The sequence below is a fragment of the Lobosporangium transversale genome (genome assembly GCF_002105155.1).
Source record: "Lobosporangium transversale strain NRRL 3116 chromosome Unknown BCR41scaffold_67, whole genome shotgun sequence".
NCBI classification, from domain to species: Eukaryota; Fungi; Mortierellomycota; class Mortierellomycetes; order Mortierellales; family Mortierellaceae; genus Lobosporangium; species Lobosporangium transversale.
In genome coordinates, this window is record NW_019029045.1 from 55107 (window position 1) to 69799 (window position 14693).

Sequence of the window (14693 nt, forward strand, 5' to 3'; positions counted from 1 at the left end):
TATTTTGTTTTTGCTTTTCTCTGATCCTACTTTTCCATCGATTCTCTGTCTCTTCTACCTCTCCAATAGATCCGTGATTTCAATACATCAATTTGCCAGTTGCATCCAACATTTCCGGTATATCCTGTCATTTAGGCACGGTGGACGTACGCACGATCACTGCTCATCCTGAGTGTGTGTGTGAACACTAACGCTATACAGGCTACACAGTATGTTGCGAGCCGCAGCACCTGAAGCAACCTCTTCATCCTCTTCCACTGTCATCCACCCAGTGATGGCTCCAGAGAGACGCCTATCGCCATCTTTATCAACTCTTTCTTCTGCAAACTTGTCATCAACCATGTCCACAAAGCAGCAGAGGAATCAGCAATTGCAGGTCCTTCGACGGCAACAACAGGAGCTCTTTAAAATGCAGCGTCAACAGCATCAGCTGGGAGAGCAGTTGCATTTCTTGAGCAAAAAAGATCGATATAATCAGCAAGAGGAAGGTCAGTTTGGGTTCATGTGGTCATCAAGTTTTTTTTTTTTCTTCCACAGTTTCTAGTTATCGTTGTTTTCGTTTCACTAGATGTGATGTTGTTTGTCTGATTTTCCATATTATGCTTGCTACTGTCACTCTTGCGTCTTGTCCGATTTTTTAACATGAAAAAGGAGAGGTTCATCAAATATTGACACACTTCTCCCCTTTTTTTGTTTACAACCCGCATTATCCTCTTAATTTTTCAACAATAGCTGCAGCGCTTGTGAGCGATAGGAAGCACGAGCCTACTTGGGCATCACAGGAGATCAAGGACACATGGATAAACGTTGAGGACGAGACTGATGACAAAGAAAGGTTGGCTCGCTTGGAAAGAAGGCAGTCCCATCTATCTGATAAACACATGAATATCGGTCCCATGAAACTGCTCTCGGACGAAACCCCCCCAGATGACATGGATGGTAGCTGGGGTCTGGATGATCTCGATGATGATCAGAGACATCCATTCAGCCCTCAACAAAACAACCTCAGTACTGCTACGCCGACGCCAACCCCCAATTCCCGACTTAATGACCAAAATGATAACAAAAATAATAATGAGCATTTAAACACCAACACAACCAATAACTTACATTCTAACAGCACTGGGCAACGTAAAACCAAAGTAGACTTATCCCATGGTTATGATCACATGGGCAGCAATGGTTTCTCTCAGGTCCAATTGCGACACACATTAGAAGGAACAGTGAATGGTAGCAATGATGTGGATGAAGAATCCGATGACTACAGTAGCGGCTCATTTCTTAGCACTCATATCCGAAAGAGCCCTCCAATGTCTCATAGGGATGATAAAAACAAATATCCTTGGAGAGACTCCAAACATGACACGATTTTTACCAACTTAGTAGACGAACACGTATTGATGGAGCAGTCGAGGGGCCAAAATGTACCAAAAGTGGCTCCTCAACCGCAGACGATGAAGCACGTGAACCACCATATGAATGGACATGCTAGTGAAGCAGACACAAATTCGTCTGTGAGTCTGGGCGACATCATTGATCTGGTCAACAAGGGTGAAGAGTCATTCGATCCCACTCGTTCATCTAAATTCCAACAGGCCAGGCAACGTCTTGCAGAGCTATCACCTGCCAAAGATTCTATAAAGATCACCGTTGGTGAGGTTTGTGACCCAGCGACGGACTCATCTACTAACAGTAATGTTTACCAAAAGAATCAAGAGGCGTTCAGGCAACAGCGGCTAAGAGTTGTCAAAACAGCCATGAAACTGGATCCGAGTGATGACCGGAGCAATATTCCTTCAGCTGGAGCAAATGAGATGGCTGCAAGGAATGGATCTTTACGAAGCAGGGCTGTTGTCCTTCCTACCCGCAGATATACCAATATACCCATTACTTCCAGGTCGTCGCGCTTGTCATCTGGTTCCCGTCACAGGTCACAAGTATGTAATTTGATTTTTTTTTTTTTTTTTTTTTTTTTTTTTTGTATGAGCGCGACATGAAGATTTGCTGACAAAAGTCATTTTTAGACACAGAGTTCGAGAGATAATGAGACTGGCGACCGTGGCAGTACAACGTCTCGTGACAGTGCCTACAGAGATAGTCTTTCAGGATCAACTTTAGGCTCTGCAGGATTCCAGGCTCAGTTGGAAGGCATGAACAAGCATGGGCTTGCCAATGTTTTTGTGGCACTCAAGTCCGCTGTCGTTGATCAACTCTTTTTGAAAGAGCCCGAGAGCACAATCAAGCAGGACTCATCAAGGATTTTGCCACATAACGTCAATACCAACTCACTCTCATCCTCTACTCAACAGATCGATTCAATTCAGTCTCAATCTGAGGAAAGAAATGCGACACCACGCCCTAGTGATTATGTTACAAGCACTTCAGATGCGCACAGACGTTCAAAGACTGAGCTAGACCCCGCTTGGACAAGACAGCATGTCAGCAAAGATCAAAGCAAGCGAACAAGTTCCTTTGTTGAAGTTCTTGCTAATGGCACGGACCTTCAATCCGCAACAAATTTCTCGCTCAGAAATACCCCCCCATCTGAACGCAAGAACTCGGATCAAGTGTTCGCAGCGGATTCTGGCATCAGTAGGGTTCATGAGCAACTGAAGAGTACAAATCGTGAAGCAAACCGACTTTCACGACAAAAGCGCGAAGTTACTTTCCAAAGCACCTCTCCTTCGCATAAAGAAGATGATGACGACGATCATTTAGATGAAGACCTGGATGACTTAGGCTCCTTGGCTGGATCACGAGCCACGGAAAACGCGTTCAAGAGCTTGGCTGAACTTGGTAAGCTAAAGAGATCAATCAATACGGCAGGATGACTATCGTGCGAGGATTTTTTTTTTTTTTTTTTTTTTTTAGAACTAATCGTCCCTGTACTCATGTTTTGATTATTAGATGTGTCGATTGATTTAAAGAGTGTTGACAAGGGTGAGGATACGGCTCTCTTGATTGGTCTCGGTTTGAATGAGCGCATGCATGTAAATGACGAAAACATGGATGACCACTTGTCAGCGGTCTCTCTGCCTTCCAAGCCAAAACAAAGGGGTGGAAACTCGCTCAAATGGGAAAATCAACTCGACGCAGTTTCAAATGCTGACACATCACGCCTCGGAGCTAATACGAGTATCTCGCACAACGCGTCAAACATGTTGCCTGAGCAGTCTTCGTTCAGTCATGCGCAGGGTCATTTGATCCGCTTCCTGACCGGTCTTCACCCTTGGGATGAATGGGACCAGGTGAAGTCCTTAGACTTGACGAAGCGAGAGGTGGAAAGTACGATCACACTCAATCATCTAGTTCCCAATCTGGAGGTATTGATCCTAAATGATAATCAGGTCTTACATCTGACAGGAATCCCAAAAACCGTCAAGACTCTACAAGTGCGATCCAATCTATTAGATAATCTGACCAATTTCGGACATCTGAGTAATCTGCAGTACCTGGATATCTCTCGTAATGCTATTGAAGACTTGACAGGGTTGTCGGGTCTGATACACCTGAGGGAACTGATTGCTGAAGGCAACAGCATCCGTAATCTATCCGCTTTGCAGCAGATGGATGGTCTGATACGACTGGACGTATCCCACAATTGCTTGACAAGCCTTGACTTTCGATGGAGCAAATTGTAAGTGCGATAGACTCTATCATTTTATGCTGATATGCTTACAAGTTGACTTTTTATTTATTGCAAGTGTCCAACCTTCTAATGCCCTTTATTATTCTATTTGCCAGGCAACGTTTGGAGTATTTAAATGCTTCGCATAATAGAATTGAGCAACTAGAGAACTTAGAGTCTTTGGCAGGGCTTATTCATGCTAACCTCGGTATGTTCATATTTTTTTTTTTTTTTTTTTTTTTTTGATACATTATATAAATATAGTTCTATGATCAACGTGTAGAAAAAAGTACTTAATTGAATATTATTATTTATAATGACAGCTCACAACTCCATCGAGGATATCAGTCTGCTGCAACCGTTGCGTCGCCTACGAATCTTGCGTCTGTCTGAAAACAAGCTAGTCAGGTTCGATGCCATGCCATTCCCAGGTCTGCGTACTTTATACCTAGATGACAACCGATTGCAGTATTTGGAGAATTGTCAAAAGTTGACCCGTTTAGAAAACTTTTCAGCTCGAGATCAAGAGGGTGAGGGTATTGCAATCGACATGACTGAATTTGCAAACAGTCGCAAGCTATACCTTTCAGGCAACCCTGTCTATGCCCTAGACTTTGAGATTGGCTTCTATCGTCTCGAATATCTTGAGATCTGTGCGGGATGTCTTTCGGAGTTGCCCTTGGACTTTGCAAGTTTGTTTCCTAATTTGCGTGGTTTGAACCTGAGCTATAATGGATTGGATTCAATTTCTGCATTGGATGGATTGCACCGTCTGAGGCGGTTGATTTTTGTGGGTAATAACCTAAAGAGCTTCAGTGATGTCCTGTCGCTTCTCAAACGGATGCGCTCTTTGGTCACGCTCGACCTGAGACACAATCCTCTGACATCTAACATGTACCCAGCCATGTCGATCCGACAAGGATCCAAGTACCAGGACACGTACAGGACAAACCAAAATTCGGAGACAGAACTAGATTGGCGACGACGTGATGTTGGTTTCCGACGAGCGCTTCCGGATGCTATGTATATCAAGCGGTCTGTTTATCGATCAGCCATTCTCAAGTCCTGCAAACGCTTGGAGTGGTTCGATGGTGGGGCTGTTCAGGAAAAGGAGCGAGCGCGTGTCCCGGTTGTGCTGAGTGACATGTTGAATAGTTATGGACGAGACTATCTGACCAATAATCGTCGAGAGGATGAAGATGAGGAGTTTGAATTTGAAGAGGAGTATTTAGAGTACTACCCACAAGACGAACTCATCGACAACCAGCAACAACAAGATGTGGATTGGCTCCGAAGCCATATGCAACTGGAACAATTAAATGGTGATGGCGTTGATAATGGTGACGACGATTATGATCGTGATGAACGAGACCCTGAAGACATCACAGATCATAGCAAGAGGCCAGGCAGTAGTGTGGAGAGCGGAAGTCTGAATAGTCAGCATCAACACCGCTCTCTTCCCCGTCGACTCTCAGGCTCGGCAGCTCATCAACAACCTCGCCGTTTGCAATCTCGACCAGGATATCAGGTGGTCTCGCCATCTCCAAAAGGGCCCATCCAACCTTCAAAGCAGTCATTAAATCCCTCACGTTCTGGAGATTCTAACAGATTGAGCTCAAACGCTGCGCTTTCTCAGCAACAACAACAACAGCAACAATATACCACAGACAGGCCACTTAAACGCTTGAACAAGAAACCCAGCTTTGCAGACAAACCCGTAGTGTTTAACATTGCTCCTTATGATCAGCAGGGCCAGGAACAGAACGGAAACGAAGACAATCTTGAGTGTGATGATGCAGATATATATTACGATGGTTCGCCCGACAAGCAATATGCCGTCAGGACATGGAGAGATGAAGTCAATGAAATATCTCAAAGGAAACTTCAATCACCTAGAATGCTTGCATCTGCAGCCGGAGATGCTCGTGGCATCTTATCATCTGGTTTACAGGAGGCTCGCCCCAAGTCGCAGCAGCAGCAGGTTTTACGCCGTAGTGACAAGAGGAGTGTGAGTGGAAGTGGCACTCGAAGTAGTCATGGAAGCCATAGCGGTAGCATTAGTGGGCTTCATCGCCGCTTGGAGACCAGTATTATGGCCGTCGCTAATAACAGCAGTGAAAACCGTCCTGTCATGGAACGTCGCTCCGCGGGTTTACGAAAACTTTTTAACATTCCTACGCCCGTCCCACAGCAGCAACTGCAACAGGCATCGACTCAACAGCGCTCATTGATGCCTTCTCATCGACGACGATCTGATACCACGGCTGCAATATTGATGTCGTCAGGCTTGGCTCGACCTCCATCGTCCACATATACTTTGAACCGACAGCAGCCCTCCCTATCAAGGCCTGTTTCTCAACATGGAGTGTTGTTTGGATATGAAAGCGTTGAGATGGGTGGAAGTACAGTTGCAAACAACCCCATGTCTCAGTCTTATCATCAATCGTCCATGTCCCCTATGGCAGGCCCTATCGGAATGACATCGAGTGGCACGATTCTACAAAAACCTAATCATCGTCGACGACGCTCCGCTGGCGTTCGCTTGTCACATGGCTCTTCTGTTAGCACTCGTAAGAAAGAGCTTTTGGAGCGCGATATCAACAACAATCAAAGCCCTGGCCTAAATGGTCTAGCTGTGAGCCAGTTTTCGCCCACAATGTCACCTGGATACTTTGGTTTAAACCATCATGGTACACAGAGCCCTTTTGGGTTCGGAAAGGGTACTCCTCTAATTGGTGCAAGTAGTAGCCGTAGCTTGCCAAACACGCCATCCAAAGTCAATAGTGGTCGAGCAAGTCGAATCAGTCTAGGAGCAGGACCTCATTATGGCCCGCAGACATTGGCGCGTGACATGGAGCTGTCCGAAATGGCTGACTGAAAAAAATGCTTTTTTTTTTTTTTTTTTACTCTTTCTGTATTATTTACAAAGAAATGTTCCAAAAAAAATGTTAAAAAATAACCAATTTTAAGAACAAAAAAAGTTTTTTTTTCTGTTTATTGACGATCTCTCTTCCTCATCCCACAGCAATGACAATAATAAAGAAAAATGGTATCACCAATTATCACAATAATATGCATATTCTGATATTATGAAAATTGTTGTACAGTATTATGTTGATGTTGTCTTTCTATCCATTTTCTTTTTTTAAGCGCGGCTACGTTCAATAATACGGACATCCTCCTTGATCTCAGGCAGAGCTAAGGTCTCATCACCTGAGCGTGTGGGTCTATCCAAAAAGCCGACCTTAATCATGTATGCCAGGTAGATTCCAATTTGCTCAGTATCCATTCTGGGCGTTGTACTGAATTCACTACCATTGTTGGCGCTATTTTGGATCACTATCTTCTGAGTATGAGAGTCATCCAACTCAGGCGACTTTGTGGATGTTGGCAAATCATCCATAACCAAGTGTAATAGAGGATAAAGGGCACTGTCTTGACTCTTGAGAGTGTACTCCATTAAAGCTGTGCGCCAGGCAATATACTCTGTCATCTGAACATCGTAACCAAACTTGATAAGGAGCTGGAAGAAATCGTTGAAGCGGAAAGGTGGAGCAATCGGGTGAGTGACATGGTAGACCATCTCTTGTTCTGAGCCAGCAGTGGTAGCGACTGAGGTCACACACTGAGCCACATAGTCGACAGGACAGAGGTTCACAGCGTTATTGATGTTAGGCACCTGGCCGAGCTCAATACAGCCCTTGATCAGACGCCATATAAAGTCATCTGTGTTCGTGACGCCAGTTCGAGTGTGGCCCAGGACGTAACCAGGGCGAATAATTGTCACTGGAAGACCCTTCGCATTCGCGGCCATGATCAGCTTCTCTGCTACCCACTTGGACTGACCATAACCGCTACGGAGACCGTAGCGAGCACCTTCGAGATCATCAGATTCATAAACGCCACGGCGATCACTATCCGCGCGGACGTCTGAGAGTTCAGTATAGTGGGCTGTATCAAGGACAGAAGTCGAGGAAACAAAGTGGAAGGATTTAGTGTGATGAGTCGACGCCATCTTAAGGCCTTGCAAAGTTCCCAAGACATTGGCGGCACGAAGCTTGGGATAAGGGTAGACCCAATGAACGAGTGCCCCGTTGTGCACAATTACATCCACCTGACGACAGCACTTGTCCCAGTCCTCGTTTGACAGTCCAAATTGATCCTGACTCAAGTCACCCATTACCACAGAGAGACGACCTGATTCCACCCAGGCCTCATCCCAGATCAAATGTGCCAATCCACACGATCGGACACGGTCCATGGCTTTTTCAGAGGTCGAAGCACGAACCAAGCATATCACTCGAGAAGTTGGATGTTGAGTTAGCAAGTTCCTGAGGATGAAAGCTCCCAAGAATCCAGTGGCGCCTGTTAAGAAGAAGGTCTGGTAGTTGACAGGATCAGGGCGTTCGACACGAAGGTAAGCATCCTGAATCTCGGTCGTGAGGAGGGCCTCAAGATCGCCACTGTAGTCAAACTCCTTCTCTTCCTCCTCAGCCGTATTGTTATTATCCTCATCCTGAGGCTGATCTACATCGATCTGCAAAGTATCCAAACTGACACGAGCGACCTCCTTGGCCATACCTCCGATCGTGGGTTCACGGAAGACCAAGTTCAATGGGACATCTACGCAGCAGACACGACGGACTTCGAAAATCAATCTCGTCGCCAAAATGGAATGGCCACCAATATCAAAGAAGTTCTCGGTTAGAGGAATATAAGTTGGAGTCGAGGGCAAAAGTTGTTTCCAGATGTTGTGAATTGCCAGCTGAGTGGGATTCATGGCTGGGGCATTTGATGGAGCCGAGGATGCATCAGCTGAAGAAGTTGGACCGGAGGTGCTGCTATTGAAATTAAACTGTGGGGTATCTGGGAAGGGGAGTGCATTCTTGTCGACCTTGCCATTGGGGGTCAGAGGCATTCTGGTCAGAGGCACAAACACACTAGGGACACTATAAGCAGGTAATTTAACCTTGAGCCACTCACGAATATCACGGATCAAGCGGCGGTAACGTCTCTTGCGTTCAGAACCGCCATCTTTGTCATCGCCTTCATCTGCACTGCTCATGAAGATCTCGTCTCCACTAGGCGCTACAGGGATGAAATAACTGACCAAGGTCTGCTCCTCGTTCTTGTCACGACGGACCAATGTTACATTTTCACGAACCAAGGGGTGCTGAGACAGATGAGTATCAATCTCACCAAGCTCGATACGGAAGCCACGAATCTTGACCTGATCATCTGCACGACCAGAACATTCCACATTTCCATCAGGTCTATAACGACCAAGGTCGCCCGTGCGGTAAAGGCGGTCACGACGTCCCTTCCAATGTCCATTCCACTCGGGCTTGCCATTCGACTCTTCAGCGCCGGGGGCAGCCAAGTTTTCGCCAAGCCAGTTAGCCAAGAATTTTTCCTGAGTAGCTTCTTCTAATCTTAAATATCCTTCTGCAAGACCTCCAGCACGGACATATATCTCCCCGACTTCACCGATACCACAGAGTTTTCTGCTGACACGATTGATGACCAAGAGCTGAACATTCAACATACCCCGTCCTGCAGGCATGACATCTTTCTCTGAGCTGAGAAATAAGGGCTCGATCGCAATAGCGGGGATGGAGTAGTACGAAACTGCACGCTGAGTCTCGGTTGTGCCGTACATGTTAATCGTTCTGCAGTTGGCTGCGATCTTTTGCAAGCGATGGACATCACGTTTGGTTAAGATGTCGCCGACAAAGAACGCATTCTTGAGCGAGGGAACAGGATTTTGGGCATGCGAAGTCAAGAGCTGACCCATTGCTGGAGTCAAATGTGTGACAGTAACTGCACTGTTCTGCATCCAAACCGCAAGTTGACCAGGAATACCAATGTCCTCCGTCGTAGGGATGTGCAATTGAGCACCTAGAAACAAAGGCGTGAAAATATCACGCTGGATTGGGTCATGCGCAATACCAGAGAGCATCGTGAAACGATCCTCACTGCTGAGACCAAACTCTTGCTGCATCCAAGTATAATAATGTGTCAATGAGAAGTGACGACCGCGGACACCTACAAGGGGCGCAGCAAAAGTATTAATAACAAAAATCAGAAACGACACTTGAATGGATAATATCATATGAATTCAATACAGAATATATATTTTTACCTTTAGGAATACCAGTGCTTCCACTAGTGAAACTGAGTGTTCCAATACTGTCAGGACCTACGACGACACCAACATCCTGAGCCGCCAGACTCCTGACAGCATCCAGGACATCCACCCCTTGGCTAGTCTGACCACCTAAGACCTGACCATCGCTGGTGATTTGTAAACCTGGAATCTCACACTTGAGCTGGAAATCCTCGCCTTCCTCAATGTAGGAGCGAACAGATGCATCCAAAATGCCTGCATGAGCAAGAACGATAAGACCGCGAGGCCGCGCGACGGAGAGGTAAACCTTTTGGCGGGTTGGAGGGTATGCAGGATCTAATTTTTTTCATTCAGGGAGGGGATGACTTTGAATTAACGGCATGATTAAGCTCCACGTGAATATTTCTAATAAGCATAATACAAAATCTGTTCTTACCAATAACACTGAAAGTGGCGCCGGCCTTGAGAACTGCCATAACTGCGATGACAAGGTCCACGCCACGGTAGGCATACACCATCACGACATCTTCTGGCTCAATGCCGCCTTTGACCAAGGCATGTGCGACAAGATTGGAGGCCTCATGAAGCTGTCCAAACGTAAAGACATACTTTTGCTGACCTAGAACTCTACCCGATCCATCTTGAGCCAACACATCTCTGCGTTCGAACACACATTCACGGTTGGGGAAGGCCTTGGCGTTCCTTGCAAAGATATCGTGGATGGCTCCAGGCCAACTCGACCAATACAAGTCGGCAGATGGGTTCGGGAGAACCTCGCGGCAAGTTGGGGTGACAATGTCGATATCACTGACCAAGATATCGGGACGAGGCCCTGCAATGTTTAACACCTGAACCAGTTGATCCAAGATATGTTGAATACGCTTCGAGGAGAAGAGGACTTGATTATAAGAAACCTTGAGCTCGATATCTGGCAAGAGACCAAAGCGCAAGGAGGAGCTGGCATGAGAAATCACGGTGATGGTCAGATCTGTGGTTGCAGAGGTAGAGTTAAGGACATGATCTGAAGGCCTATCAAGCTCGTTAAAAAAGCGGACACGAAATAGAGAAGGCGTTGTCTGTTGTTGATGTTGTTGCTGTTGATGTAAAGTATCTGCGGTGTTTGGGAAGAGATGGGCCAACAGACTGGTGAAAGGAACTTCGTCGTTTGTTGCATCCTTCTCGGTCTATATTTTTGTAAACAAAGATCGTCAGACACAGATGCAACGTGAAATTAATTTTGATCATTTAATTGGTTGCGACTGACAAAAGTAAGAAAAAGGATTGTCACATCGAAAGAAGAGAGTAGCGATTTGGAGGAGAGAAAAAAAAAAAAGTGCTTACAAGTTGTGTCTGCTCGACAACTTCACGGAAAGTCTGATTAGGACTGACTCCAAGACGAAGGACAACAGGATTGCGGGACTCTGATGAGGATCCGATCGACATATCTTCGTCACCAGTATAACGATGCAACAAAATCGCAAATGCAGCGAGCAAGATTGTAAAAGGCGAGGCATGAGTCAATGCAGCCGATGATGCTGGTGTCTGTGCTCCTGATGCCACTCCTGACTGTACTCCTGAGGGGGCTGCAGAGGTTCCAGTGGAGATGAATCCAGTGGGACGACTAATTGCCATACTAGCCTGTAACAACGAGAGTGAAGCCTGCTCCGTGAGTTGGAGGGAATGGACTGCCTCAACGACCTGTAAGGGAATCGGACGAGGATAATCTGTAGGCAAATGAATCTCCGTCAAGGCTTCAAGACGAGTCTTCCATCTTGAAAGCCGATCCTTGAGTGCTACAGCGGAATTGTGAGTTTCCGTGGTTGGGGGCTCCTGAGCAGGAAGAACGGAAGTGGCAGCTGGGGGCATAATGAGTGGAGTAAATTTTATAAATATTTTTGAACACGGGTCGATAAAGAAATATAAAGGATAAAGTGATCAAAGTGATTACAGGATTGGATGATGGTCTAAGATGCAGATTAAAACAAAAATGAATGCTGTTTTGTACAAAAAAAAGTCTAGTTTAAATGAGAGATGTCTTCGTGAACAGATAGTGGGAAACAAGAATGAAGAGAAGTGAATAAAGGTAAAGACAGGGAAGTCATAAAAGGGAGAGAGAGGGAGAAAGGTTCTTCACTCTTTTTATATGTCTACAGACTGCTCAATGCGCGTATTGACAAAGATCGATATAAGAGATATGGACGATGTGTGCATTATTTGAAAATGAATTATTTCAAGATGTTTTGATGATCCATATCAGCATTCTGAGCAAAAATGCGCCCAACCTTTATATTAATCATATCTCTCGTGACTGTGTACTGATTATCTTGAGTCACGTGCAGGCCTACGTCCATTGTTCGAGCAAGCATCGAAAAAGATATGGTAAGTGTCGTACGCTATACATTTAATTTCGTCCTGGAGCCGAGCATAAATAAATGACTATTGACATACAGGAGATGATTTCTACTAGCTTTTACTGGTTATCGAAGGTAGTGAACTTGAGTTATTCTATACCAGCTATTTCTTAGCCATCCTATTCGATAAAATGTCATATACAATCGGGGTCAGAAGTATCCTATTAAATGCCACGCATGTTCTTTACGACCAAGGCGGAGTGTTGTACTGTATAAAACAGATCATCTTATCCAAGTATACAGCTTTCAAGGTTGCAATGCCAAATCTGGATGGATCTTTGAGTTGTATATACCAACTTACACTTTAATCTACACTTATGCAAACAACATCAAAGCATTTCTAGGCAAAAAATGAGCTACCTGGATGTTGCAGAACAGCAGCACTATCTCATTTCTAGGGCTTCTTGGGCAATTATTCTTAACCTTGTCGGAAGTCGCACCTTAAAATACCGACTACATGAATAGTATTCCATATTACGATTTTTGTATCAGACCGTTGACAAAAGGACCTTGCAATGCAACTGAAATTATGGTTAGATGTCAGTGGCTGTATTTCCTGCAGTGAATCGTTGGGTTGGTTTGAATTTCTCTCAATCACGGATAAACAAAGATCAAGGGAGATTGCAGTTGGATGCTTAATGAAAGATTTGTTTTTCCTTGCTTTCTGATCCTGTCCGAGGCAGAGTCGTTGAATACCAGGAGAGATTCTGAAAAGGCGAGACACCTTGCAAGCCGACACCAAGAAGACGCCCCATTTCAGGGGGTTGAGATAGGCTGTCATCAACAAACAAGGCAGCGCAGCTGAAAGCTCTTTAAGATATTTGCTGAAATAGCAAGGAGAAAAAGAAGGGGAAGGAAAAATTAGCCATCTTTCCGTGCAGAGCCTGAGGTCAGTTCAGATTAACCTTTTTAATGCATGTTAGTCTCATTCATGCTCTACCTCACGCATGGGGATGGTCCTTGCGTCTTTATGCGGCTCTATTTTCGAATGATCTGCGCGTAACGCTTGAAAAAAAAAAAAAATGCAAAACGCTGTCACGATCACACCATTTTGATCTGCTCACTCACTCTTTGGCATTCAGGAAACAAGGGGAAGCAGTAAAGTTCGGAAAATTGGTGTGATGAGTAGAAATGGTGCCATGTCCAACCTTATTTCTTTCCTTTAGCTTTAAAAGCCGCATGGTTTTTTTTTTTTTTTTTTTTTCCTCTTTTCTCCATCAACTTCAGTACCTAATTCATATCCTCGCTCTTACATCCTTCACCATACAACCAAACCAAAGTTCTCGAGAGGCGGCAATATTGTCTTTTAACTTCAAAATCGATCAACAAACGCAGTATCAAAAAACAATATTAATATAAAGAGACAGCATGGTTAATCCTTACGACAGTCCTCCCGCTTCACCTCGGTATTCTTACGTCGAGCCACATCAGCGACAGACGCAGACACTAGAACAAGCGCCGAGTCAGCGTGATGATATCAGCCGACGTATAGGAGAGATTAAGCTCATCGGCGCTGGTCCGGGAGACCCAGATTTGTTGACGATGGCAGCATACAAGGCCATCACCACATGGGCTGATATCGTGCTTGCAGATAAACTCGTCTCAAAAGAGATCCTTACTCTCGTTTCATGTCCTCTCTTCATTGCGAACAAGGATAAAGGATGCCAAGCCTCGGGTCAACAGGAGCTCTTTGAGCGGGCCACTCAGGCTTTGAGGCAAGGACTACGAGTTGTTAGACTAAAGCAAGGAGGTAAGCAAGCAAAAAGGATGTGTTTATTTATTTATTTGTTTCTTATTTCTCTAGTCTATTAGTAAACAGTAAAAAATGGATCTCCATCATCTTAGCCACTTTAAATCTCATACTCAAACTTTAATTTCTAATTAGATCCGTTCATCTTCGGACGAGGAGGTGAAGAATTCCTGTTTTTCCGTCAACTCGGCTTTGAACCCACGATTGTCCCTGGTCTATCCTCTAGTATATCAGGACCTTTGCTGGCCAATATCCCATTAACACATCGCGGTACTGCATCACAGTTTCTGGTTTGCACAGGAACCGGATCAAATGATTCAATCCCAGAGATGCCAACCTATGTAGCGCATAGAACAACAGTGTTTTTGATGGCTTTGCATCGACTGGAGGCACTCGTACAGGATCTGGTCGAGCTAGGAGGATATCCAGAGCATCTACCCGTCGCTATCGTAGAAAGGGCAAGCGCCAAAGACCAGAGATGCATCAAGGCCACAGTCGGAACGATCGTCCAGACGGTTAAGGAAACTGGATATAGGCCTCCTGGTATTTTTATTGTTGGTTGGGCTTGTGAGGCCCTTGCTCAAGACTCAAACCAAATTCAAGGCTTGACAGATTCTTTGGCATCAGAGATCTGAAAATCGTATCGTATATATATTTATTGTTTCCTCTTTCTCCCTTTTTTTTATTCATGGGAATTAATCACGGAGCCCACAATGTAATTTTCATGCTCTCGGTTATGTATTTCTAGTTGTACAGGCGCACAATATCTCTGCCCTT

General features: G+C 45.1%; 3 protein-coding genes across 3 annotated transcripts; 2 read left to right on the top strand and 1 right to left on the bottom strand.

Annotated features, from left to right (window-relative positions):
- The first annotated feature begins 1527 nt into the window (after window positions 1-1527).
- Window positions 1528-6640, top strand: BCR41DRAFT_215908 (hypothetical protein). Its single transcript, XM_022019984.1, has 5 exons — window positions 1528-1941; window positions 2025-2796; window positions 2908-3637; window positions 3745-3836; window positions 3952-6640. Exons 1-5 carry the CDS (start codon window positions 1777-1779, stop codon window positions 6504-6506), a joined length of 4314 nt encoding a protein of 1437 aa, XP_021875887.1. The 5' UTR covers window positions 1528-1776; the 3' UTR covers window positions 6507-6640.
- On the bottom strand, window positions 6625-11621 carry BCR41DRAFT_342811 (alpha-aminoadipate reductase Lys1p; the record flags this gene model as incomplete). The annotated part of the gene is made up of 5 exons (XM_022022306.1): window positions 6625-9673; window positions 9771-10091; window positions 10192-10939; window positions 11097-11314; window positions 11378-11621. 5 exons carry the CDS (start codon window positions 11619-11621, stop codon window positions 6774-6776), a joined length of 4431 nt encoding a protein of 1476 aa, XP_021875888.1. The 3' UTR covers window positions 6625-6773.
- Window positions 11622-13395: 1774 nt separating this feature from the next.
- Window positions 13396-14691, top strand: BCR41DRAFT_342813 (tetrapyrrole methylase). The gene is made up of 2 exons (XM_022022307.1): window positions 13396-13916; window positions 14052-14691. Exons 1-2 carry the CDS (start codon window positions 13535-13537, stop codon window positions 14549-14551), a joined length of 882 nt encoding a protein of 293 aa, XP_021875889.1. The 5' UTR covers window positions 13396-13534; the 3' UTR covers window positions 14552-14691.
- The last annotated feature ends 2 nt before the right edge of the window (window positions 14692-14693 follow it).